Source organism: Ursus americanus, chromosome 13 (genome assembly GCF_024610735.1).
Source record: "Ursus americanus isolate L20-20 chromosome 13, mUrsAme1.1.p, whole genome shotgun sequence".
Classification (NCBI taxonomy): Eukaryota; Metazoa; Chordata; class Mammalia; order Carnivora; family Ursidae; genus Ursus; species Ursus americanus.
This window is the reverse complement of record NC_142139.1, coordinates 61,909,220-61,936,877: the sequence shown is the minus strand read 5'-3', so window position 1 is coordinate 61,936,877 and position 27,658 is coordinate 61,909,220. Positions and strand designations below refer to the sequence as shown.

Genomic DNA, 27,658 nt, shown 5'->3' with positions numbered 1-27,658 from the left:
AATTCCAAGACATATACAAGTAAAAGCATTAGACTTTAGATATAAAGAGGAAAACAAAATCCTCAGGTGTCTAGAATTCTCAACAACAACATAGTAAGATAAATAAGAACATTTTCAAGATATGCAAAAGTATGAGCCAAGGATTTTATATTCAGCCAACCTACACTTTAGGAGTCAAAGCAAAGTTTTTAAGTACGCAAGAACCCCAGGTAATGCTATAATCAAGAATGCTTCCTGGGAAATCTGTGAAAGAATTAATTTCGTCCAATTAAGAGATGACTGGGAAAACGGTAAATTAGGGTGCTAAATGTACTGTAACTGTAGATGCAAGAATAATATAAGGGGTAGAAGAATAACTGGGTAGAGGTGATATATTTTGACAGAAATAATGAAATTTTTAAAATAAGAAAAAAGGGACAAAGTAAAAGAAGCTCCTTGACTGTCGTTTAAGTAATAGGTAGGAGTCAAGGGTATCGTTTAAACCCAGCAAATCAAACTGTAGAATGTAAAGTTAGGACAAAGGTGTCTATGGCCACCTTTATAAATAATATTATATATGTATCTGTAGAAAAACTTCCATTTTTTTCTACCCAAAGAAATAAAAACTACAAAGGAACAACAAAGAAATACAGTAAACATATCATGATATATACAGTAAATATAAGAAAACAAATGACAATTGGAACCAAACATCAGACTTAACCAATGAATGTGAATGGCCTTGATTCATCTATTTAAAGAAAAAAAATCTCCAAATTGGCTTATAAAGTAAAATGCAACCCTATGCTGTATACACCAGACAGAATTAAAGTGACTCAAAAACTTAAAAATAATGTACTAGTAATGGCTCAATGTATTACAGAGCTACAATAATCAAAACTGTGTTGTACTTGCATAAAGATCAGTGTACAGACATAAAGATCAATGGAACAGAATGGAGAGACAAGAAATAAACCCTCATGTATGTGGTCATGTGATCTTCAATAAGGGTGCCCAGACTACATGATAGGGAAAGGACAGTCTCTTCAAAAAACATTGCCAGGAAAAAATACCCATATGCAAAAGAATTTTTTTTAGTTACTTTATGCCATATACAAAAATTAACCCAATGGATTAAAGATGTAAACATAATACTTAAAACTAGAAGAAAACATAGGGGGATAGCTTCATGACTTTGGATTTGCCAATGACTTCAAAAATAACAATCACAACAAAAGCAGAAATAGACTAATTAAACTTAAAAACTTTTGCACATCAAAGAAAACAACAGAATGAGATGGGAATGTACACAATGGGAAAAAATACTTGCCAGTCCTGTCTAATGAAGGGTTAATATCCAGAATATACAGAGAATTCCTGCAACAACAATATAGCCGGATTTAAAAATGGACAAAGGACTTAAATAGATATTTCTCCAAAGAAGATGTACAAATGGCTAACAAGCCTATGAAAAGACATTCGACATCACTAATCATTGGAGAAATGCAAATCAAAACCACAATGAGGTATCTCACACCCATTAGGATGACCACTATCAGAAAAACGGTACATAACAAGTGTTGAGTATGTGGAGAACCTGAAATCCTTGTGTACTGTTTGGTGGGAATGTCAAATGGTGCAGCCACTATAGAAAACAGTATAGTAGTTCCTCAAAAAATTAAAAATAGAATTATCATATGATACAGCAATCCCACTTCTGGTTATATATCCAAAAGAATCTAAAGAAGTATTTGGACACCCATGATCATTGTAGCAACATTCACAATAGCCAAATAACACAAATATCCATCAATGGATAAACAGGTAAACAAAATATGGTATATACAAAAGTGGAATATTATTCAGTGTTTATTTTTTTTAAAGATTTATTTATTTGAGAGAGAGAGAGCATGAGCAGAGGGCAGGGGAAGAGGCAGAAGAAGAGGCAGAAGCAGGCTCCCCACTGAGTAGGAGCCCGATGCAGGGCTCCATCCCAGGACTCCGGGATCATGACCTCAGCCAAAGGCAGATGCTTAACTGACTAAGCCACCCAAGCACCCCTTATTCAGTGTTTAAAGGAATTCCTGTCACATGCTATGTCATGTAAGGAACCTAAAGACATGATAAAAGATATAAGTCAGTTACAAAAAGACAAATGCTGTATGATTTCACTTATATAATAAGTTGTCTAAAGCAGTCACATTTGTAGAAACAGGACAAGGGTTGCAACAGGTTCGATGGAAGGGGAAAAGGGGAGTAAATGTTTGATGGGTATAAAAGAGTTTCCGTTTTGCAAGATGAAAATACTCAGTACCATTCAGTATATTCACATTGTCATAGAAATTCACAATGTGAATATACTTAATACTGAACTGTACACTTAAAATGGTTAAGATGGTAAATTATGTTTTTATTGTTATTTTTAAAGTTTATAATGAAATAAGGTAAGTTTACTTTCCAATTTACAAATATTTAAGTAGTACAATGTTCCGAATAAAGTATGTCCTTGCATATACAGTGATATTAAGAAATTGATGGAGTAGGCAGATCTAAGCTTGTATTCCCACACAGAAATGTCAAAAAACGAATTTCAGATCCAAGTTTGTCAGAACTCTGGAAAAGAGTCAAAGGTTTGCAGTAACAAAGCAAATGCTGAATGAATTCAAAGGTGACTTGAAAACTGTAGGAAAAATTTGTGGCATTTTTTTTACCTGCCATTGTCCCATCCCTCTCCAGCACAGTGGCAGTCTTGAAACAGTGCCAGCCTGTGTTACCACTGTGGGCCCCTGGTGTCTCATTCTGAAGAGAGCAGAGCAGACTTTGGTTAAATATATTGCTTAAATCTGTTGTAACCTGTCTAGAGGATACCTGGGGGACTGACAGAATGTGTTCATCTCTCTTTTACCTCACTCAGAACTCAGACTGGAAGGCAGTAGGGCTTTGACCCAAAATACTGCAAGGAGAACTAACAACCTGCAAACACCTGGGGCAAAATATAGTCAAGATATATAACAGTCAAGATACGTAAGGCCTGGGAGGAAAACCTGGGGAGGATTCTTTGGGAAATCAAGACATTCAAAGGAACTCGTATGTATGGAGCAATGTAGAAGTCCACATACATGCCTGAATTAAGATGCATGTTGAGAAAATTGTTAAGAAGATCCTAAATTTCACTCACAAGTGATCCCTAGGCTCAGTGCAAGACTAGTGTTGAAGGGGGGCCACAACACAGAACTGATCTGCAAAGATTGGAAGAAGTATTTTTTGTTTGCTTGTTTTCAGGGTTTGTGGGTTTTTTAAAGATTTTATTTATTTACTTGAGAGAAAGAGTGAGAGAGCATGTGAGTGATGGGGAGGGGCAGAAGGAGAGGGAGAAACAGACCCAGTGAGCAGGGATCCCGAGGTGGGGGGCTCCATCCAAGGACCCCGAGAACATGACCTGAGCCAAAAGGCAGACACTTAACTGACTGAGCCACCTAGGTGCCCATTTTTTCAGTTATTTTTTTAAGCTCCTGGCATTCCAAGAAAGCATTAATAGGAAACATTAATAGGAGCTGAAGGAACAGAGGTCTCAGTGACTACAAATGAGAAGAAATATAGTCTTTGCAAAACTAGTTTGCAAAACAAACTAAACAAGTAGACTATTACAATCTTGAATTATAATAAAACAAAAGTCCCCAGCAAACCCTGTGAAAGGGTAAGAATTTAATTTCCAGTGTTACCACATTATAATATTCAAATGTCTCATTTTCAACAACAGAAAAAAATCACAAACATGCAAAACAAAAACAAAAAGCCCAAAAAACCAGGAAAGTAGGACCCATTCAAAATAACAAATTTTACAAAATTTAGCAAAATAAATAGAAAGTCTCCCTGAGAAATTTTAGACATTGGAGTAACTAGGAAAAGACTTTAAAATAAGTGCCTTAAATAGGCTTAAAGAGGTAATGGAAAGCATGGACAAAGAACTAAAGGAAATCAGGAAAGCGTATGGACATAATGCAAATATCAATAAAAAGACAGAAATTGTAAAAAGGAACCAAATTCTTTAGCTGAAAAGTACAAGTGAAATGAAAACTCCACTAGAAGTGTTCAACAAATTATTTGATCAGGCAGAAGAAAGAATCCACAGACTTGAAAATCAGTAAATTGAAATGACAAGTCTGAGGAGCAGGAAGAAAACAAATGAAGAAAGGGGATAGGCCTAAGAGACCAATGGAACACCATCAAGTGGACCAACATATGAGAGTCAGAGAAAAAGAAAAGAGATAAAAGAACAGAAAGATTATTTGAAGAATTAAGGGATGAAAACTTTCAAATTTGAAAAATGACGTGAATTTACAAATCCAAGAAACTCAATGACTTCTAAGTAGTATAAATTCAAAGAGACCCACAGTGAAACACCTAATCAAATTTCTAAGTCACAGACGAAATCTTGAAAGCAATGAGAGAATCAAAACATATAAGGGATCTTCAATGATATTATCAATTGATTTCCTTCAGAATCCGTGGAGGCCAGAAGACAGATGATACATTTAAAATATTAAAAGAAAAAAATATTGTCAACTGAGAATTCTATATCCAGAAAAATGTCCTCCAAAAACAATGGAGAAACTGAGATATTCCCAGATTAATAAAAGTTCAGGGAGTTTGTTACCACTAGACCTAGTCTACTAGAACTACTAACAGAAGTCTTTCAAGGTGAAATGAAAGAACCCTAGTCAAAAGCAGAAACCCATATGAAGAAATAAATATCTCCAGCAAACGTAAAATACAGGCAAATATAAAAACCAATATTATTGTAATTTTGGTTTGTCTCTCCACTTTAATTTTCTACAGGATTTAAAAGACAAAGACAGAAAATAATTATAAACCTATGTTATTTGGCACACAATATATAATGATATAATTTGTGATATCAATAACAGAATGGGAGACAGAGCTATATAAGTGCAGAGGTTTTGTAAGCTATTAATGTTAAGTTGATAGGGACCCCTGGATGGTTCAGTCAGTTAAGCATCTGACTCTTGATTTTGACTCAGGTCATGATCTCAAGGTCATATGATCAAGCCCCATGTAGTCTCTGTGTTGATCATGGAGCCTACTTAAGATTCTCTCCTTCTATCCCCCTACCCCTGCTCACTCTCTCTCTCTCTAAAAAAAAAATAATAATAAAATAAAAAGGCCTATTTCCCTTTAAACAAACAAATAAATAAAGTTGATATCAGTTCAAATTAGATTGTTATAACTTTATGTTGGTATATGTGATGCTCATTGTAACCATAAATACAATATCTATAGAGGAGGAAATGAGGAAAAAATAAGAAAATCTAAAGTCACCACAAATAATAAAACAAACACAAAAGATATCAGTAATAGAGGAAATGAGGGACAAGAAAGCTATAAGACATACAGAAAACAAATAGCAAAATGGCAGAAGTAAATTCTTCCTTATCAGTAATTATTCTAAGTGTAAATAGATTACAAATTACAATAAAAGACAGAAAAGGGAAAAATAAATTTGAAAAACACCATGATCTCCTGGGTGTGCAAGTTTGATTAAACATTCAAAAATAATTGATGTAATCCACCACATCACAGGCAAAACAAGAAAAAAAATCACATGATCCAATTAATGGATTTAGGAAAAGCATTTGACCAATAGCAACTCCAATTCATTATAAAAACTCAAAGCAGACTAAGAATAGAGAAGAACTTCCTCAACCTGATAAAGAACATCTACAAAAAGCCTACAGTTAACATCATACTTATTGGTAAAAACAAAAACCAAAACCAAAAAAAAAAAAAAAAACAAACAACCTTTCCCACTAAGATCAGGAACACTTCTCACCACTACTTTTCAACATTGTACTGGAAATCCTAGCTAATGCAATAAGACAGAAAATGAAATTAAAGGTATTCATATTGAAAAGGAAGCTATAAAACTGGGTTTGCAGCTGAGATAATAATCTATGTAGAAAATCAGGAAGAATTGACAAAAAAAAATTGGAACTTATAAGTGATTATAGCCAGGTTGCAAGATACAAGGTTAATATATAAAAGTCAATAATTTTGCTATATACCAGCAATGAACAAGTGGAATATGAAATTTAAAACAATACCATTTACATTAGCACCTCCAAAAATGAAATAGATAGGTATTAATCTAACAAAATATGTACAAGATCTCTAGGAAAACTATGAGATCTGACTAAAGAAATTAAAGAAGAACTAGATTGATTCCATGTTAATGATAAGAAGATTCAACATTGTCAGGATGTCAGTTCTTCCCAAAATGATCTATAGATTCAATGCAATCCCAAGGAAAATCCCAGCAAATCATCTTGTGGTTATCGACAAAAGGATTCTAAAGTTTACATAGAGAGGCCAAAGAAGCAGAATACCCAACATAATATTGAAGGAGAAGACCAAAATCAGAAGACTGATGCTACCTACCTTCAAGACTTACCGTAAAGCTGCAGTAATCAGGACAGTGTGGTACTGGTAAAAAACAAAACAAAACAAAAAAAAACCCATACACACACACTACAGACAAGTGCATCAATGGAGCAGAATAGAGACCCCAGAAATAGACTTCTGTAAATACAGGCAACTAATCTTTGATAAAGGAGCACATGGACATTTACTGTTTTATTCATAATTGAGAAAGCTTGGAAGCAATCCAGATGTCCTTCAGTAGGTGAATGGTTAAATAAATTGTGGCATATCCAGATAATGGAATATTTTTCAGTGCTAAAAAGCAATGGAATATTATTTAGAGTTATGAAAAGACATGGAGGAACTTTAAATGCATATTACTATGCAAAAGACACCAATGTGAAAAAGGCTACACTGTATGATTTCAGCTTGATGGCATTTTGGAAAAGGCAAAACTATAAAGACTATGATGGTTCATGTTCTATGTCAGCTTGGCAGGGCCATAGGGTACCATGATTAAATATGATTTTGGGGTGTCTTCGAGGATGTTTCTGGATGAGATTAGCATTTGAATCAGTGGATTTAGTAGACCGCCTTACTAAGGCTAATACTAAGTTGGTATCATCTAATACATTGAGGGACTGAATTGAACAAAGTGCAGAGGGGGCACCTGAGTGGCTCAGTCCGTTAAACCACCCGCCTTCCACTTGGGTCATGATCTCAGGGTTCTGGGATCAAGCCTTGCATGGGGCTCCCTGCTCAGTGGGGAGTCTACTTCTCACTCTCCCTCTGCCCCCCCCACCCTGCTCCTGCTCCCTCCCTCTCTCTTTCTCAAATAAATAAAATATTTAAAAACAAATAAATAAAAAGAACAAAATGCAGAGGAAAAGAGAATTTGTTTCCTGCAGCAATTATTGCTGTGGTGTTCTTATGGGGAATATCTATGCCCCTCATTTCTTCCACATTCACTAGTTGAAATTCTTCTGTAAGAAAGAGTTCTCCTTTCTACCTCATTTATTTATTCATTATTTATATCAATACAGACTAAAGGATATTTATATTATTTTTTATTATTTGGTTTTGCGATCTGAGAGCCAAAATCTCAACCCTGGAAATGGAGGGAAAGTCTGACTATTATCAGAATCTAAGTTAGGGTAACAGAAACCTACTTTGATGCCTTAATCCAAAGGATAGGAGGAAGACATAGACCTGGCAAAGCCGGAGAACTAGCCTGGAAAGGTGCAGGAACCGAAAGCAATCCCGGAGTCAGGAAACCCGCAGGCAGTGGCCCCCAGGCGGGATTGACCTTCTCAGAGGAGTCCCCAGCTGGTGGGGACCAGTCCTGCTGTTCAGCCTCTCACTCTGACCAGGATTCAAATCCGGTGGAAGTGCCTGTCCCTTGGCTGGAAGAGGAAGGGGGATGATGATGTTAATACCAGACTGTTTCCCTGAGAAAGAGAGGAAGTGAATAGTGAAAGCCAGGCACAGTAGGCTCTCAATCCCTTGTAAATCAACCCTTCGTCAGCCGGGTCCTCAGAAACAAAGGTTAAGCCACGCCTCTTCCCCCAATCCCCTCCCCCATCCAGCCCAGCCCCAATGCCAGTGCGTTGCTCCACTCAGCAACATCCCGGCCTGCAACCCCACTCAAAGTAAGCTCAGGATCTCTGGCGTCATCACAAGGTCTGAGGAAAACAACAACAACAACAAAAATAACTCTTCATGACATGATGTGGTGTGTTAGAAAGGGCAGTGACCCAGTGCCTGGGTCAGCATTCTGGTCCCCTGGCCTTGAGCAAATGTCTTCACTTCTCTGGAAGAGGCTTCGCCTCTTCCACTGTGAAGTGGGTATAGTGCCCTTCATAATCTCTAAGGTCTCCTGAGGCTAAAAAGCCTGTAAGTAAGATTTTAGAGTTCAAGTGCACCACAGAACACCCATAATGAGGATCTTGTCATATGAGAAAATGTTGAAGAAATGGAGCCTTCTAAGAAAGAGCCTGTAAAACAGAAAATTAGACATATTGTATAACATCATAGATTCTTAATGCTGGAGGAGACCTTTCTTAAAGCCATTTTCCAAAATCGTGATGTGCTTGAGAATCGCTTGGGAATCTTTTAAAATGCATCTGCGATTCAGTAGATGGGGTGGGGACTGCTTTGTACCAAGCCTTTCCGTAGAGTAATCGGTGATTCTCAGCTTTGACAGCACATTAGGATCACCTGAGGGGCTTTAAACAAATACTTAAGCCTGGGCTTCTCCCCCTCCAGGCCCCCCAAACGAGATTCTGATTCATTCGGTTCTGAAGCTCCCAGGTGATTGGAATAGGCAGCGAAGTCTGAGAGCCCCGGCCTTCGACCCTCGCTTCTCCAACTTTAGCGTGCACGAGCATTACCTGGAGGGCTTGTTAGGACGCAGCTCGCGGGGCCCCGCCCCCAGAGATCCTGACTCTGCAGGTCCGGGATGGGGCCCCAGATTTTCACGTCTAACAGGTTCTCAGGTGATGCTGACTCTGCTGGTCCGTAGCCTTGGGGGGGTCATCTCATTTGACACTGATGTTTCCCATGTGGGAAACCAAGAAGAAATGACTATACCAGGTCTCCCGATTCGGGGTCCTGGGCTTTACCCTCAGCCAATCCGTCCAACTTCCTCTCCTGCGTCCCGCCCTCATCCCCGGGTCCCTGCGGAGACGCTCAAAGTCAGCCCGGGCCGGTTCCCGGGGGCTACAGAGGGGCCGATTTACGAGTAGTGGAAGGCTCTAGCAGAGCGGCGCGCACCTGGACGGGGCCCACGCGAAGACGGGGAGGCTGGCACAGCTGCTGCGGGAGACGCTGCGCATGCGGGACTTTCACGCGCCCCTAGCCGTTCCTTAATTCTCCACTTTGTTGGTCAGACGAGGAAGCCTAGACCTGCGGGGAAAGGGTTGCTGAGGCAACCGGGGCCCTCCCTCCGGCACCCCGGCCCCCTCGTGACCCGGGGCCTCCGCAGGGGCCCCGGCCGAAGAAAGGGATTGGTGCGCGGAGGGGCGGGTTCAGGTGCAGAGAGGATAAAGGCGCCGCGCACTTGGCGCGGGCTCCGGTTTCCGCTAGCGGCGCTGGGATCCCGGGCAGCGTGCTGCTCCAGCTCCTGTTCCCGCCCGCAGCGCAGCATCTCTGGGCGCCTCCGTTGGAAGGTCAGTGCGGAGCTGGCCGGACGTTACCCCGGCTCCTGACCCCGGGAACAGATCCCGCTTTAGGAGCGGAGGCCGATGTCGCGGGCCACCCTGATCCCCCTGGCCCCGGCTGGCCCGATCGGTGTGGCCCCGGCGTGAGCGCAGTCTCCAGGCGTCTCCGCGGAGCTGGGAGACGGGGGGCGCTGCTGGGGTGGACAGGACGCGGCACCGGCCCCTTTCACTTCGCGGGGACACCCTCTGTCTAGGAATAAGGATAGGCGCGGCCGTTCTCATAAAACCGGTTTATCCAGTTATCTCCCGGGGAGGATGGGATCCCACACCCTTTCCACCGAGAGCCGGGCTGAGGCCCCGAATCTTCTTGGGTTCCCTCTCCTGGGCGTCCTCCACCCGCTCTGCAGAGCCAGACCTCTGAGACCCTCTGTATCTCCAGCTTAGAGCTCTGGGTTTTTTTCTAGACTTTTCATCACCACGGTAAGTCCGGACTTTACCAGGTCGTTGATGGAGTCTTTACATTGAGCGGTTTGCTAAGTGCTCTTCCTAGATTGCTCTATTAAATGTTTTCAACAATCTAGTGTGGCGGACCTATCATTGTCCCCTAAGACTGAGAATACTTGAGGTTTGGCAAAGGAGTGTACGCAGACTCACGCAGCGAGAGCTTGGCCGGGCCCCGAACCCCCTCGGCTGGTCGGGTGCCCGGGAGGGGAGGGGAGAGGAGGGAAGGGGAGGAACTGCGCTGGAGGGGTGTTGGGGGTGCGGGGAAGGCGCCCTTAGCGCGATGCTTCCTGTTTGTCTTCTTGGGTACCTGATCCCATCTCTTTAGGGAGAGGTGGGGGGGGGAGGTGGAAGGAGGGTTTGAGACTCAACGAATCTGGTTTCCTAGCCCCTCTGGGTGATTAGTATTTGCCTGACCTTGGGCAGGTCAGTTCATCCCGCAAAATGGAGAAAAGATCCCAGCTTCAGGGGTACGGTGAGAGTTAAAGAGTTCAGGAAAGCAGGCATTTCATCCCTGCTCAGTAGTTAGGAGGTGCCTGATTTTTCCTGGGTCATTTCTATTAAGAGTACACACTTATTATTATTTAATGAACCGGAAGATTTAAAGGAGAGACTGCCTTGCAAATGTGTTTTATAAGCGTTATTGGTCCTTAAAAGCCGACTAAGAAGTGGGAGAACCCGCGGGCTTGTGGGGGGGCGGCGGGAATGAAGGTGGGCGTGGTCAGCAGCTTAGTGCCGAGGAGTCTGGTGCCCAGAAATGGTCAACTAGGCAAATGGCACCTTCTTCCTGAAAGCAGTTTCACGGAGTGCAGGGTAGGAAGCCCCACTTTGAGGGAATGAAGGTTGGGGCAACCGACCACTCCTGGAGGAGACCCCTGAGACTGGCAGAAAAGATGAAGCCAGTGGGAGAACAAGAATAGGTTTCAGCAGGTTTATAAGCAGAGGGGGAAGAACAGATTGGGAAGTTAAGTGGGGCCGGGCTTGGGAGTTTGAGTGAGACTGGGGTTTGGTAGGCACCAACTGAACTGTTAGGTCTCTGGAGGCAGCACTGATCTCTAGGGGGTGAATTTTCTAGCTCCTCAGCATCATATGTATGTGCAGACCATTCGCTGGGGCTGGAGACTTTTTAAAAAAATGAACTGAAACTCTATGCCAATGAATGAAACAATATTCCTTCCCCCTTATCCCCCACCTCTTGGCAACTTCCTTTCTACTTCCTTTTTCTATGATTTTCATTACTTCAGACACCTTGTATAACTCATGAGTGGAGTCATATGGAATTTGGCCTTTTGGAACTGGCTCATTTGCCATAATGTTCTGGAGGCTAATCCGTGTTGTAGTCTGTGGCGGGATCTCCTTCTTCAAGGCTGAATAATATACTGTTGGGTGTCTATACCACACTTTTTTATCCATTCATCTGTCAGTGGCTGGATACTTCTACTTTCATGCTTTAGTGCCAGAGATATTACTTAATCCGTTCTTATTTATTGTCTCCATGGCTAAGAATGATTAGAGTTAGAACCTGGGGAGATCACAGACAGTGAGAACCTTAAGGGAAATCAATGGTGCACCCTCAAAGAAAAGGCCTATTTTATTGGTCTTAAATATTTCAAATAGGAGTTTCTTTTACTATTCCTGAAACAGAATTACCTATCTTCAGAGCAATTACAGTCTAAATAAGTTTTTCCCCTGAGAAACTGAAGTAATTTTTTCTGCGAACAGGGGCATTCTGTTGTTTTTTGTGGTGTAGACAAACCCTTGATATTTCCTGTTTTCTCCTGGTCTTTCCGTCCCACACTGTGTTTGGTGAGTACTGACAGGGGTCAGGTACTGCTAGGAATTGCTCATAAGAACTCAAAGCTTCATGATAGAGACAGCCATATTGTCTCCTGGCACCTAAGACCAATGTGTCCAAAACCAAACTCTGTCTTCTCACCTGACCTGCTTCCCCAGGGAGCCCATTCTTACAGCAGCACACATAAGAGACCTCAGTATTGCCCTCCTTGATTCCTTATCTAGCCCCACCATATCCATACAATGAATGACCAAAGCCCCTTGAGCTCTGAGTCCTTATCTCCATCAGTCCCACCCTCTTCATGATGTCACTGCTGTCTTAGAGTTCTGTGGTTCGCCCAGACAGGGTCCGTGCCAGGAGATGGGAGAAGTGGTATAATAACCACCCCGGAGAGGCCTGGGTCAGGGAGGCACTCCATTATTTCTGGAGAAAAGTCTGTTGACCTGTTTCTTTTCATCCCTTTGCAGTTAAAGTAAACAAGGTGCTTGGGAGAGAAAGTCTGCGGGCTAATCTTTAAAGAGGGACTGAGAATCTTTGATGATTTCCCTATATATAAATTTAATAACTAGGTTGGCAAAGCAAATTTTACTTTAGAACAGCTCTTCTCAAAGTATGTTCTGGGGAATCCTGCACTTCCCTGAGACATTTTGTAGGGTTTGTGTAGTCAAACTATTTTAAAAATAAGACTAAGTTGTCATTTGCCTTTTTAATTCTTTCTCTTATAAGCGTTCAGTGGCGTTTTCCAGGGTCTCCATGACTTGGGATGAACTTTTCTTCTGATGGTTAATGAAATGTGTGCTTGCATATTCTAGAATCTTGTGTTTCTAGAACCTTCTAAGGGTAAGTAGGCTTGGAGTATAAATATGTGTTTTTTTGGGGGGGTTGTTTTTGTTTTTTTTAAGATTTTATTAATTTATTTGATGGAGAGAGAGAGAGCCAGCAAGAGAGGGAACACAGGCAGGGGGAGTGGGAGAGGAAGAGGCAGGCTCCCAGCGGAGGAGCCTGATGTGGGGTTCAATCCCAGAACGCCGTGATCACACCCTGAGCCGAAGGCATACACTTAATGACTGAGCCACCCAGGTGCTGCTAAATATGTGTTTTCAGAGATGAACTCAATTCTTAGTACTTCTGCACGCTTAGTAGCTATCTTCAGTTACACCTGTTATCACTTCTGTGACCTCATTTCCTTCTAATAAGTCATCACTTTGAAATCCCTAAGTTTTCCTTGTGCCCAATGGGGAAAAAAAAAAAAAACAAAAACAACCAAAATTAAGTATACTTCATAGTCGTGATTTGAAAACTTTTCTAGGGGTGCCTGGGTGGCTCGGTCGTTAGGCGTCTGCCTTTGGCTCAGGGTGTGATCCCAGAGTCCTGGGATCGAGCCCCGCATCAGGCTTCCTGCTCCGCTGAGAGCCTGCTTCTTCCTCTCCCACTCCCCCTGCTTGCGTTTCCTCTCTCGCTGGCTGTCTCTCTCTCTGTCAAATAAATAAATAAAATGTTTAAAAAAAATGAAAACTTGGGGCGCCTGGGTGGCGCAGTTGTTAAGCATCTGCCTTCAGCTCAGGGCGTGATCCCGGTGATCTGGGATCGAGCCTCACATCAGGCTCCTCTGCTGGGAGCTGCTTCTTCCTCTCCCACTCCCCCTGCTTGTGTTCCTCTCTCGCTGGCTGTCTCTCTGTCAAATAAATAAATAAAATCTTTAAAATAAAATAAAATAAAATAAAAAAATAAAAAAAAATAAAAAAATGAAAACTTTTCTAAATCTTTAAATGATACAAAATTATTCTAAAATGAAAGGATATTTATGTATTTTTATATTTAAGGATAGATTGTTGGCTGAACAGGGGGATACTAGAAAACTTGATTTTTCTACTCAGTTATACCATCCATGTCTATAAATCTGAAAAAAAAAATGAAATGATCTATCAGAGTTCCTCGAATAATGAAAGGGAGGAATTTGCTCCAGAAAAGTGGACAGAACTAAATAAGACCTAAAAATGTGACAGATTTCATCAGTTTTATAGTTGCTAGAGATTTACATTATGTGTCTTACACTGTAGAACCTTTTTGAATCATATTATGGTTCCAGTAGCGTTCTGAGATCAACCATTCAGAGTCCTCTAAAGAAAAATGAATTGAATGACTTAAATGTACATATGATGAGCTCTTGAAAAGCCAAAAATGATTTGTTACAGCTTTTCAAACTAGCAATGAAAAAGCTATTGAAGCATCTAGCAGGATAGGTTATCAAATTGCAGTGGCTGGAGAAACACAATAAAGCCTTGTTTGGGTGAAAAAGCATTGAAAGAAATCCTAGCCCTGTCACTTTCTAATAATATAGAAACTTGTCAAGTTAAAAATTTACCTGTAAACATGAAGACTGAGTTAGTATCTTTTTTTTTTAAGATTTTTAATTATTTATTTGAGAGAGAGAGAGCACAAGCAGGGTGAGAGGAAGAGGGAGAAGGAGAAGCAGACTCCCAATGAGCCAGGAGCCCGACGTTGGGCTCTATCCCAGGACCTGGAGATCACTACCTGAGCCGAAGGCAGATGCTTAACCATCTAAGCCACCCAGGTGCCCCCTGAATTAGTATCTTAACACAAGTGTATTCTACCTTATAAATGGAAGAACTCGCAGTCATGGCTGGATTTGTCATTTTGTCTATATTCATCTGGTATCAGCACCAAACCAGCTGTCAGTATCTTTTTGGTGAATGCTTGGCAGCGAAAGCAAGTAGTGCCAAAGTAGTCTGTGTAGGATAGCTTTTTGGAAAAATTTCCTGAGGAATGCCTTTTATATGACAGTAAAAATGTGAAGTTTTATTCGATCTTGACCCTTGAGGACCTGCCTTTTTAGTATGCCATGTGTTAAAGGGATGCACTCGTTCCGGGTTGAGGTGTGACGGCTGCCCTGAGGTAAAGCATTTGTGCGATGCAATGGCAAGCTGAACTGGCCACTTCTTTTTCATAGAAAAGCATTTTTTGCTTCAAGGGATGACTGAAAAACTAGGGTTATTCATACTTGGATGACTGGAATACATTTTCTAAAAAATGAACCAAGGGAGCTTGCATTTCAAGGAAACAACTAATGATATTTGTTGCCAATTAACTTGTCTCCACCCCTGTGAGCTTGATAGCTTCTCAGTATTTAGAAACTTTCTGAAGAGATCAGTATGACCTTTTGATCTTCTCTAACACACTTCTCTAGTGAAGTGTGTTAACATTCAGAAGCCCTGCGTAAGTCGCTGAACCAACATTTTCCAAAAGACCAGTGCATGAAATTACAAAACAATCGGGGCTAAAAGATCCATTCAAAGCACTAGATAGGCCAGTGGGTTTGAAGGTACAGAATCCAAAAGGTTCATTGATAATGGCTTCAGATTCTACCTTGCAGCTGACCTTAAAGAAACTACCATGTGGGGACGCCTGGGTGGCTCAGTCGGTTAAGCGTCTACATTCGGCTCGGGTCATGATCCCAGGGTCCTGGGATTGAGTCCTGCATCCGGCTCCTTGCTCAGGGGGGTGTCTGCTTCTTCTTCTAGCCTCCCCTGCCCCGCTCATGATCTAGCTCTCTCTCTTTCTCAAATAAATAAATAAAATGTAAAAAAAAAAATAATATGTGTTGAGTTTTAGATAGCAAAGATGAGTATCCAGAATTATCTGAAAAGGCTTTTAAAATACTGCTCCCTTTCCCCACTATTTCACTGTGTGAGTCTGGATTTTTTCTACATACTTCAATTTAAGTAGCAAATTGGGTGCAACAGCAGATGTGAGAATCCAGCTGTTTTCTATTGAGGCAGACAACAAAGATGTACAAAGAGTAGCTCTCTTCTCATTTTTTAAAATACTTATTTTCATAAAATATGTTTATTGGCTTTAAATGAACTAATATATTAAACATTTCTCCATTTTGCTTTCTAACACAACAAACGTCGTTCAATGTAACCCACATATACAAAAGTTCTACGTAGTCCTCAATATTTAAGAATGGAAAGGAATCCTGGGACCAGAAAACTTGACAACTGCTGCCTTAAGACTATTCCATTGAGGGCCGCCTGGGTGGCACAGCGGTTAAGCGCCTGCCTACGGCTCAGGGTGTGATCCCGGCGTTCTGGGATCGAGCCCCACATCAGGCTCCTCCGCTATGAGCCTGATTCTTCCTCTCCCACTCCCCCTGCTTGTGTTCCCTCTCTCGCTGGCTGTCTCTATCTCTGTCAAATAAATAAATAAAATCTTTAAAAAAAAAATAAAGTCTTTAAAAAAAAAGACTATTCCATTGAACTTGGCAGTAGAAAGGTTATAATCTTGACTTGGAAAAGCTATTTGCTGTAGGTGGTTGACAGTTTTTTGTCATTGTTTTTAATGTCCACACCTTGTTAATCAGAGCAATCCTCTGATGGGGACAGTAGTGCTGCTTGGTGGTGAAGAGCTGCTTTATTCACTGACCTGAGCATATAGTGAGATGGTGAATGTCAAATGTTAGTTATTAATAGTGGTGAAAGAAGAAGAACTGAACTCAATTATGGATTGTCCACATTGTTAACCTAAAATGCTTTATATTCGGTTAAGAATGTGAGCCACAGGGTGCCTGGGTGTCTCAGTTGAGTGTTAGACTCTTGATTTCGGCTCAGGTCATGATCTCAGGTCATGGGATCCAGGCCCCCATCAGGCTCAGCGTGGACTGTGGAGCCTGCTTGGGATTCTCTCTCTCCCTCTTCTCTCTCCCTGACCAATCTCTCTCTAAAACAAAACCAAAACAAGCAAAGGGATCTGTAACGAGGTCTCTCTGGGCAGAACCTCACAAAAGCAGAGTTATGGGACCGATCAATGAAGTGAATGCTGATGGTCGTGGCGCAGTTGACAGCCTGGAATTTCTGACAACGATGGCAAGAAAAATGAAAGACACAATGAGGAAGAAACGAGAGCAGTCCGTGTGTTTGATAAAGATGTCAGTGGCTGTATGAGTGCAGAGCTTTGCTGTGTGATGACAAACCTGGGAGAGAAGCAGGCAGATGCTGAGGTTGACAAGATGGACAGGGAAGCAGATGTTCATGGCGCCGACCATGTGAACTATGAAGAGTTTGTACTCATGACAGCAATGTGCAGACGTTGTACAGAATGGGTTCAAATGTACCAAATTGTTTATCTGCCTCTTCCTTGTAACTTATCTGTAAAAGGTTTTCCTCCTGCTGTCCAAAAATAGGCAGGTACAGTGATTAGGACCTCATTCCTCCATATTTTCTTCCCTTATTTTTCTGTCCTTGTCCTGAAACCTTGCTTGAGAAAATCGATCCAGTCACATGGTGCACGTGGCTTCCTCTGGATAAATCTAAGTCATTCTGCACACCTCAACGTAGATGGAGTTGGTCAAATGGGGGAAGATCTGGGTTGTGCCTTTTTTTAAAAGTAGTTTTGGTTGGGAAGCGTCAGCATGTTGTAGACGCGAGGAGACATAACTCTTATGTGGAGTGTGGACAGTCAGCATTATGTACTTCACAGTTGCTCTGTTGCAAAAAGGGTGTATGACGCACATACTCATTATGTTTTTGTACTGCCGGTCCTGTACTAGAAACATTTTCTTTTATCGTTACTTGCTTTTTAAACTTTGTTTAGCCCCTTAAAGAAAATTTGCTTATGGGACAATTGGCCTCAAATCCATTCCAAGTTAGGCATTTGTTTTCCAATAAAAAATTACAATTTACTCTATCCCCCCTCTCCCCTCCCAAAAAAGAATCAGAGTTTTTACCTGGTCCTGGATGGCAATGATGGCTGAAGGATGTTTTCACCAAAGGTCTTCTGAGGGACGCTTGGGCCTTTCCTATAATGCGGCCTAGAGTGGGAGCCCCTGGTCCTGTCCTGACCCCCCACAGCAAGCCAGAGATCCTGCAGCAGAAGGCTCTCTCCTGCTTGTTTGACCAAGTTAGCTGGGGCAAAGGGCCCCAGGGGATTTGAAGGGCTTTCTGTTAGTGTTCTCTCCTCAAGGCACTGAGTTGAGTGTCGGAGCAGGCTAAGTTCAGATCTTGAAGGGTCTTCTACTGTAGTTTACAAATATAGGATGGTTAGATCTGGTGAGCTCTTTGGAAGGGGAGTCGGCTCTGAAGGCTCAACTACCAGCTCTGTTGGAAATCCTACGGTGGAAGCAGGGCCCTGTGCAGAGCGCAAGAGGCCAGACTTTAGAGGATGGGGACCAGCAGAGCTGGCTGTGTGGCTCTGATTTACTCTTGTGACACACTTGCCTGGGTGTGGGGGATGAAGCCCTGCCTGCGCCTCCAGTCACAAGCCTTCTGTGATTGGATCGTCTTGACCGCTTAAGGCCAGAACTGATTTCATGTTCAGTAAGCAGTAAGACTGGTGAGGAAGAGGAGGAAGACTAAACTATTCGTGATCTGGAAGGAAAGGAAAAACCGGCTTTCAAATGATCCTTTCGAAAGGAGAGGGCAGTAAAACGATGTGGTCACAGCCTACAGAATATCACTGAGGGCCTTATTACCTTAACCCATCTGCTTTTCTAGTCTGGTTCATTCTAAGGATAACATCTGAGTTATCCTTTGCACAAGACTTACAGGCCGCTAGGCTATTTAATCTGGGACCAGTTTGTGCCTTCCGTTGGTGCACGGCGGACCGCTACCAGCTGTAAAGATTTGAAGGCTTCGCTAGGATGCCCTGACTTGGTGTTTCCTGCTCTCTGTATGGTCCCTTCCACCGTGACCATTAGATGCAGTTGATGTCAGCATTGTGCTGTGTCAATTCTAAATCTCTGCCCCGCTTTTGTCTGCCTGCTGTGTTTGATCCCCTTTTCACAGAGCCCAGCTCACAGCAGGCTCTTGACGGGCTTCCTGTCGGTCCACTCAGCAGTCTCTTTAGTTCAGTTTCAGAGTCCAATCTGCTTTTTGCCTGTGAGCTGACAATCTTCGGGAGCTTGTGTTTGGTGGGGTCGGGAGCACAAATGTTGCATAACGAGCTCCGCTGCTTTTTTATTGCAGGGTATTTGTAGAGAAATGCCGGTCACTAGGATGCTGCAGCAGGTCGCGGGCCAGATGCTGGGGAGACCGGCCTGTGGCTGCTGGACAGCTGGCCCTCCGCTCCGGTTTCTGGGCACTTCTCCTCGGCAGATTCCAGCAGATGCCAACTTCCACTCTGCCTCTTTCTCTGGAACAGACCAGCCACGCGTCCTAATTACAGGTTGGGGGGGGGGTTGTTTTGTTTTGTGTTCTTTTCTTTTTTCCACATTTGCAACTTGATTTTTTCTTCTTTCTTTCCTTCCTTCCTTCCTTCCTTCCTTCCTTCCTTCCTTCCTTCTTTTCTTTCTCTCTCTCTTTCTCTCTTTCTCTCTCTTGTTTTTCTTTCTGTGCTGTTTCTGGATGGTTCTGTGTTTAGAACGGCTATCATGCTACATGTTAGCATACTAGCTAACATGTATTCATCAGAAATGACCTTTTCCACGATTGGCTTCCTCCAGAACATGGCAAGCCCACAACCCTTATAGTGTCCTGTTGCCAGTGCTTTGTTTGCATGTTGTAATTTTTTATTGTCTGAAGGTTGGATATAGGAAAGGACGGGGCCAAGAAGCTGCTGGGGAGCTGCGATCGCTGGGGGGGCCAGGGCTCGCGGGCAGCGCGGGTGCAGGGACTAGGGCATGGGCGGGGCATCGGGTGCACCTTTCCTTGGCCAAACTCCTCAACCCAAACGCCCCATCATCCATCCCCAGCACCTGTGGCACATTTGTGTGTGGGAGACAGAGGAGACACGTTAGGGCCTGCCTGAGGAACCCATTCCCACCATCTTAGAATGTCGTTGATCTCTTCGTCCCCAGACTCGCCTCCTGTGTTCCTTACCTCCTGTCCACCCGGCCCTGCTCGCTCCGGACTTCTTCGGGCATTCCAAGTCCTTCTAGCCAACCCAGCCCACCTCCGATGTAATGGACACACTTTATTTCCTTCTTCCCACCAGATTGTCTCCCCTTGGCTTCTCACGTTCCTCAGTGTCTCTGTGTGTGTGTGTGTGTGTGTGTGTGTGTGTGTGTGTGCGCGCGTTTCTTTCACTGCCTCCTTCTCCCCTCCTACTGGAAATGGACTTCAGGTGTAGTCACGTCCCCTCTGCAGCATCCTCCCTGGTTCACCCCACTTGTCTCATGGTGGTTTACTCCCTCCTGCCTCCACCAACAGAGCATCTTCTAGAACCCGATGGCAGTGTCAGTGGGCCTGGTTCCAGTCCTGTGGTAACAAGCGCTTATAGGAAATCCTACTTTCTGTATCTCCCTGCCTCGTTTATTTCTCCCAAATGAAATTTACAGTTGCATTCCCCCAGATGTACTCACAGCCCCAGCTCACCATTTCTCTCAGTGGCATTTTTAAGCCTCCAAATTAGGAAGCTCTAATCCTCATTTTTAATTTCCTTCATGGCTCCTTGTCGATTCAGTTGTCTGCCCTATTTTCAGATGACTTCCTGGTTTGTCCCCTCTTTCCCCTCTCACGCCCCAGCCAGTTCTAATGGGGGATGGGCTTCTGGATAATCCTTCTGGAGGCTGATCTCAACCTATTCTGTTTGGCTTTGAGTGTTTTGGCACCTGTTGCACTCAAGCTTCAGAGCCCATCAAATAATGAGGGCAGGTCTCGGAGGGAATTCCTGGACCAAGGAGCTAGGAGGTTGTCCAACATTCTTGTGATTTTCCTCTTCCTGCACCCTTGCTTCCCATCAGCCACTGCATGCTGGAAAGAGTTTTGTCTCTGCAACTAACATTACCTGCATTGATCTCTGCCCTAGCTTGGAGGACATGACTTAGTTCTATCAGGTCAGACTGGGGCTTTCCCTAATTAGCTGAGATTGCCAGATAGTCTTATTCAGTTACTACATTCTGGGGATAATTTAATTGGTTAGATTTGGATTAAAGTTCCACTTTTTTCTTCTTCATCTAGGGGGTCTTGGCCAGCTTGGAGTGGGGCTTGCTAACTTTTTGAGGTAAGAGCCCAAAAAGCTGAAATTGAAAATCTGAGTTCTTCAGTATATATAGCTTGTCTTTGGCAACATTTAATCATATTATTTTGCTCTTAATATCATAGACTTGTAGCAGGTCCATGGCTCATCATCTCCCACACTGGTCCTTTGCCCTGTTTGAAAGAGCGTTTTCATTGGACCAGTTATATCCTAGATGTACCAACTCATGTGTTTTGATTTTCCCTTCAGGAAACGATTTGGGAAGGACAACGTAATTTTGTCTGACATAAGGAAACCCCCCGATCACATCTTCCACAGTGGTAAGAGATCAAGATGCCTGATTTTTGTTTTATCTTTGATTTTCAAAATGCAGTTCGAGAGGCAGCTCATGGGATCAGTGTGTACAACAGCTCATAACCAGACTTGTGATGAAAAGAAAGGTGTTATTGAGGCCCAGTTGTGTGACTTTTAAAAAATTTCCAATTTGGGGGCACATGGGTGGTTCAGTCTGGTAAGTGCCCAGCTCCTGATTTTGCCTCAGTTCACGATCTCAGGGGTGTGAAATCAAACCCCGGGTCCGGCTCCCTGCTGGGCACGGAGCCCACTTGGTATTTTCTCTGTCCCACTCCTTCTGCCCCCCCCCTACTCACTCTTCCTTAAAAGGAAAAAAATCTGCTATTTTGGTCCCTCATAGTTCTGTGAAATGTCTACAGTAATGCTGCTGCTTGTTCAAGAGTTACAAGAACAGGAGAACTCTTCTGAACTTGAAGTAAAGTTTGGGAATGATATCTTTGGATGTTATTTGGGATAGTATTTTTGGAATAAAAACTTTGATTCCTGCCTATATGAGTTTTTAGTTAACTTCACTCAGAAGGAAAACAAACATTAGGTTCTGTAATGAAGAAAAGGAACTTGAAAAAATTTTGGGAAATTAATCCTCCTATTTCAACACAGACTTGCTCTTAAAAAAAAAAAGATGTATTTATTTATTTTAGAGAGAGAACAGCAAGAGGGAGAGAGAGAGAATCCCAACAGATTCTGCATGCTAAGCTCAGAACCTGACATGGGGCTCGATCTCATGACTCTGAGATCATGACCTGAGGCAAAATCTAGAGTCAGACACTTTTTTTTTTTTAAGATTTTATTTATTTGTTAGAGGAAGGAAGAGAGAGAGCACACAAGCAAGGGGAGCAGCAGTCTCCCGGCTGAGCAAGGAGCCTGATGTGGGACTCGATCCCAGAATCCTGGGACCATGACCTGAGCAGAGGACAGACACTTAACTGACGGAGCCACCCAGGTGTCCCCAACATAGACTTGCTCTTAAACTGCTGTGCACACGCACAAACACTTCAACCTGCTCAAGTTTTCTCCTACCTTAGAAACATGTTGATAACGTCTCCTGGTCCTTCCTGGTTCCGTGTCAGGCTTTGGCTTTACCAGTACTTTGCTGTGAGTGGGGGAAGTTGCCACTGAACCAAACTGGCTCTGCCTAGCTCAGGCTTGTGGTTCTTCTATACCAAGCTGTATGTTCTTTTAAAAATCCACTTCTATTTCCTTTTGAAAATACATAACTTTTCAGCAGAGCGAAATCACCCTGTGCATGGACGGGTGGTATTAACAGCACCAACTCTGGAACCAGCGGCCCCCACTGGTTCCCCCGTTCCCCCACTCACTCTGTCTTGGCTGGTTCTTTCTTCTCTGTGCCTCAGTTTCCTTCCTGGTCAACTATAGCTCCCTTAAAGGCTGTATGAGAGCTAAATACACAGAAAGCCCTCAGAACAGCTCCTGGCAAGTGTAAGTCCTTTCTAAGTGCTAGCTATTATTACGTGGGGGTGGTTGGGCTTTGTTCTTCCATAAGCGAAATGCTGCATTGCGTCCAAGTGCTTTAGTCACCAAGTTGATCCTAATGGAATTCTCGAGTCAGCAGGGGTGGGGGAGAAGGTCTACTTCGCATTTAAACCCCAAACTTGAGCTTCTGTGGTTTTGCTGTGTTCCTGGTAGGTCCGTTTATTTATTCGGACATTCTGGATTACAAGAATCTTCGGGAGATCGTGGTAAACAACCGCGTCACCTGGTTGTTTCATTATAGTGCTTTGCTCAGTGCGGTTGGGGAGGCAAACGTGTCCTTGGCCAGAGCCGTAAATATCACCGGTAAGTTTCTGGGTCTTGCTCAAAATGGGCGATGTGCCAGTTTTTCCAGGTCTTTGGTAGGAGATTTTTCTGACGGTGCTCATGTCTGTTCATTTCAGGATTGCATAACGTCTTGGATGTTGCAGCAGAACACAGTTTGCGATTGTTTGTGCCTAGCACGATCGGAGCTTTTGGACCTACTTCTCCCCGGAATCCAACTCCTGATCTCTGTGTTCAGAGGCCCAGGACGATCTATGGGGTGTCCAAGGTCCACGCGGAGCTCATGGGAGAAGTAAGCCTTGCTTGTCAAGATGACTCAACGTTGCCTTTTCTGTTCTTTCTGCCTCGTGCACTTGCTGATTCATCCTTGGAGAGGACATTTCCCTCCACCCCCACTCCCACCCCCAGCCCAGCCCCCAGAAGTGCTTGCAAACTGATCGTGTTGGCCAAGTGGCAGGTAGTGATAGCTCCAGAAGAACTCCTTAGCCCTTGGCCATGTGATAGCACTCAGCTGCCCTTCTCAGAGGCCCCTCGATGGCACCCTCTTCTTCATTTGCTGCCTGTCTTACGGGTCCTGCTCCATTCTGTCAGGCTCCCAGTATTGGCAGTAATGCGAGGGGATTTTCAAACCTCGTGTTAATGGAGAACATCAAATGACTTTTGGTTCTGTTTTTTAAAATACTCTTTGTCTTAAAAACTCTATGCTAAGGGATGCCTGGGTGGCTCAGTCCGTTAAGCATTTGCCTTCGGCTCAGGTCATGATGGAGACCTACATCAGGCTCCCTGCTCACTGGGGAGCCTGCCTCTCCCTCTGCCTGCTGCTCCCCCTGCTCGTGCTCTCTCTCATGTTCTCTCTCATTTTCTCTCTCTCTCAAATGAATAAAATAAAAAATCTTAAAAACAAAACAAAAAACAACCAACTCTACAGCAAATGTGAGTTGGTGTCTGCTCCCTCAGCTGACCTATCAGGCATTGCCCTCCTCCCTCGAGGTGCTCCCCCGGGCTCTGTGAAATGCCGCACTGCAGGAACATGCTCTTGGAGGACTGTTCGGGGCGGCCAGCAGTGACTCTCTTCCAAAGAAAGTTTGGAAATCAGTGCAGGCTGATTTATTATTGACCATATTATGTCACCAGAGTGATTTTCTGAAGATAAAAAACTTAAGGGTTATTTATTAAAGAAAAGTGAGTGACTCTTAGAAATTCTACAGTCTAATTTCTTTTAGGAATATTTTAATAGAACTGCCTGGAAAGATAGTCCACCACCCCCCACCACCATCCAAAAAATAGCTGTTTTAGGGTTTGTTTTAAAGTCGTTTTTCTCTTTTTCTTAGTATTATCATTACCGGTACGGGTTGGATTTCCGATGCTTGAGATATCCTGGAATCATTTCAGCGGACTCCCAGCCTGGAGGAGGAACAACTGGTAAGTGCTGTTTTCTGTTTCTGCCCTACGTAGGATGGTCTTTCTTAATGCTATGAACAGGGGTGAGGGACCGGCTGTGTTTTTAGCGGTGTGCTGACCCAAGTTTCTGCCTGCCCTCTGGCAAGCGCATCTGAGAAGCTCATGGAATCCCACTGACTTGAACTTGTTAAGTAAGGGCAGCTCATGCTGGTGTTGCAAATCCAGCTCGGGATTGGCCATCCCCAGGGCTGGAATCAAACAGATAATATTCGAGAATAAATTTGTCATCCACAATGTAGGAAGACGCCAAATAGGAAATAGCCTCTTTCTTTAAATCCAGCCTTTGTTTCTTAATGCAGAGAGCTCTGCGAAAATGGACTGTATATATACATGCATATTTTTAAAGGAGCATAAGTGTTATGATTATGATTATGATTAATTTGGACTCAAGCATGCATTATATTCAGTAACTCCCATATTAGAAATCCTTCCCATATGAGGGGTCCTGAGATACAATAGAAAAGCTAAACCTTGACAAAATCTGAGTGATTTTAATTTTTTTAAATTTTATTTATTTATTATTTATTAGAGAGAGAGAGCACAAGCAGGGGAGCGGCAGGCAGAGGGAGAAGCAGACTCCCCGCTGAGCAAGGAACCCGGTGTGGGACTCGATCCCAGGACCCTGAGATCATGACCCTGAGCCTAGGCGTCCCAAAATCTGAGGGATTTTGAAGGAGATTTTCGTTTGGGTTACTTTTTAAAAAGCTTTTTGCCTTAATACAATGCCTCTCCAAGTATGCACTGGGAATCCCTCAGGATCTTTGGTTTCTTTCTTTTTTTTTTTTTTAATAATGATTTTTTATTATATTATGTTAGTCACCATACAGTACATCCCCGGTTTTCGATGTAAGGCTTGATGATTCATTAGTTGTGTATAACACCCAGTGCACCATGCAATATGTGCCCTCCTTACTACCCATCACCGGTCTATCCCATTCCCCCACCCCCCTCCCCTCTGTAGCCCTCAGTTTGTTTCTCATAGTCCATAGTTTCTCATGTTTCATTCTTTGGTTTCTTTCAAAGGGTCCAAGAGGCCAAAACTCTTTCCATATCAATATTAAGATGTTATTTGCCTTCTTTTCACTTTCTTTACGAGTGCACTGTGAAGTTTTCCAGAGGCCGTGTGATGTGTGGCAGCACAGTGGGCTGAACGCACAAGCACGCAGGAGACTCCAGCTGTCTGCTACTAAGACAGAGAGATTGTCAAAATGGAAAACACACCGTTCTTTTCACTAAATGTTCTTTTGTTTCGAAAATATGTTCTTCATATACAATATCATGCATATGACTATGTGATGGGTTTATTATTATCATTTTAAGATGTAGTAGTATTTCCTTAAATGCTCGATTAATTTCTGGTATAGTAGATGTTGATGGAACCCACACTCCTAAGACCTCCTTGGGGGTCCTCAGTGGTGTTGAGGAGCATGAAGAGGTTCTGAGACTAAGGCATTTAAGAACCAGTACCCTGACACAAGAGGCTCATTCATCGTTTTGTTATAAGACAACCCACAGACAGGGTTCTCTTTCAGACTATGCGGTCCAGATCTTCCACGATGCCCTAAAGAATGGCAAATTTGAGTGCAACCTGAAACCCAGCACGAGGCTCCCAATGATGTATATCGATGACTGCCTCAGGGCCACTCTGGAAGTCATGGAGGCCCCAGCAGATTCCCTCTCCATGAGGACCTATAACGTCAATGCCATGAGCTTCACCCCTGAGGACCTGGCCCAGGAGGTTCTCAAGCACGTACCAGAATTCCAGATCGTGTACAACGTGGATTCTGTTCGACAGGCCATAGGTGGGTACATCATTGCAAACCCCCTCAAAACCCAAGTGAAGCTTCAGTCTGCACCGTGAGTCCCTTGAGGACACAAAGCATGGAGGATAAGGAGGGTTCTGACACATTCTGGAGAAGGAGCTGTTGTTGAGCCCACAGATGCTACAGTTTGGGGCACTGATATCTAAAGGGGGTAGAATCGTTCTATTCCAAATAAATAGCTTGTCAGCATTTCGCCATTTTATCATTGAAACATAAAACCAGCCTACAGCATAAGAAAACATCCCTGGGTTTTCCGATGCTGTGACTGCCACTATTTCCCTGAGCACTGTCGGAGTATAAGATTCCTGCCTTACGACTTCATGGGAGATTTTAATAGTGTGTCACAATTCCCAGTGCCTGACAGTCGACGTGTCAATAGAATCTTCTAATCTAAGAGGGTGGCTACGTATGCACATAATGGCCACTCTGGTCTGCTCAGAGGAGGAATTTCAGAGAGTGAATTTCTTTTGTGGTATCTTGGGTGATAGACCTTTATATAGAATGTGCTAGACGTTTTTGCAAATGTAGAGCTGAAATAACTGAAGCTTCTCTTCCATGTCTTTTCCTAGCGGATAGTTGGCCGATGAACTTTGATGACAGCAATGCTCGGAAGGACTGGGGGTGGAAACACGATTTTGATCTTCCAGAGTTGGTGACAACCATGTTGAACTTCCACGGTTCTGATACTAGAGTTGCCCAAGCTAACTGAGGGAGTCGGAAGGGAGAGCTCATGTATCCTGGACCACTGTCAAGGGAAAACCGTAATGACCCCAAGGTTATAGACCCCAAGGAACCTAGATTATCTGGAATGGAAGGACGAATTGGATGAGATTTTGGCAGCTTATATTGAACTGCCAGATTGGGGAATCAAGTTGGCTTTTGCATTTCCAAAATGCTGTAGGTTTGGTGGTAGGACTTCTAAACCTTTGCTGTTTGCCTAAACTTGCCCAAACACACATACCACAGAATGAAGACTTCCAGTCAGAATAGTTGCCATTTCCTTAATTCAGATGAATTGACCATTTTGGGGAAGGTGGATGTATGTGATGTTTGTCTTCAATTAAATTTAATTTAAATATCACTCCTAAGACTCCATTTTTCCCTTGACTAGAGACCAAAGATTACATTTTTAAAAAGATGATCTTCTAATTTAAAAGTACACTATCCCATCAGGACATAAATGTTTGCTGTAAAATCCCATGTTCATAATGTTCAAGAGATCGTAACACTTCTTCAAAAATTATCACTTCTAATTTACTTTTCTGTAAAAAGATGTATCTGTAGGAAATGAAGAATATCAAAGATGATCCAACTAGTAATGGGGAGAACCTCTTATTCTGATTACCTTCTTAGTGAGTGAGCTGAGTATTGATTATCAGGACTGTAATTCTCTTCCCTGGTCATGTCAGTCTCCTGGAGGAGTTTGTGTAAATATGCAG

The 27,658-nt window shown here is 43.1% G+C and overlaps 1 protein-coding gene across 1 annotated transcript; it reads left to right on the top strand.

Moving 5' to 3' along the window:
• The first annotated feature begins 9,511 nt into the window (after positions 1–9,511).
• Positions 9,512–27,300, top strand: LOC123793551 (L-threonine 3-dehydrogenase, mitochondrial). The gene is made up of 9 exons (XM_087866595.1): positions 9,512–9,584; positions 18,855–19,053; positions 20,787–20,829; positions 21,055–21,125; positions 22,807–22,956; positions 23,055–23,227; positions 24,267–24,357; positions 25,929–26,198; positions 26,789–27,300. The coding sequence occupies exons 2-9, from the start codon at positions 18,870–18,872 to the stop codon at positions 26,926–26,928; spliced, it is 1,122 nt and encodes a 373-aa protein (XP_087722721.1). The 5' UTR covers positions 9,512–9,584; positions 18,855–18,869; the 3' UTR covers positions 26,929–27,300.
• Positions 27,301–27,658: the final 358 nt, after the last annotated feature.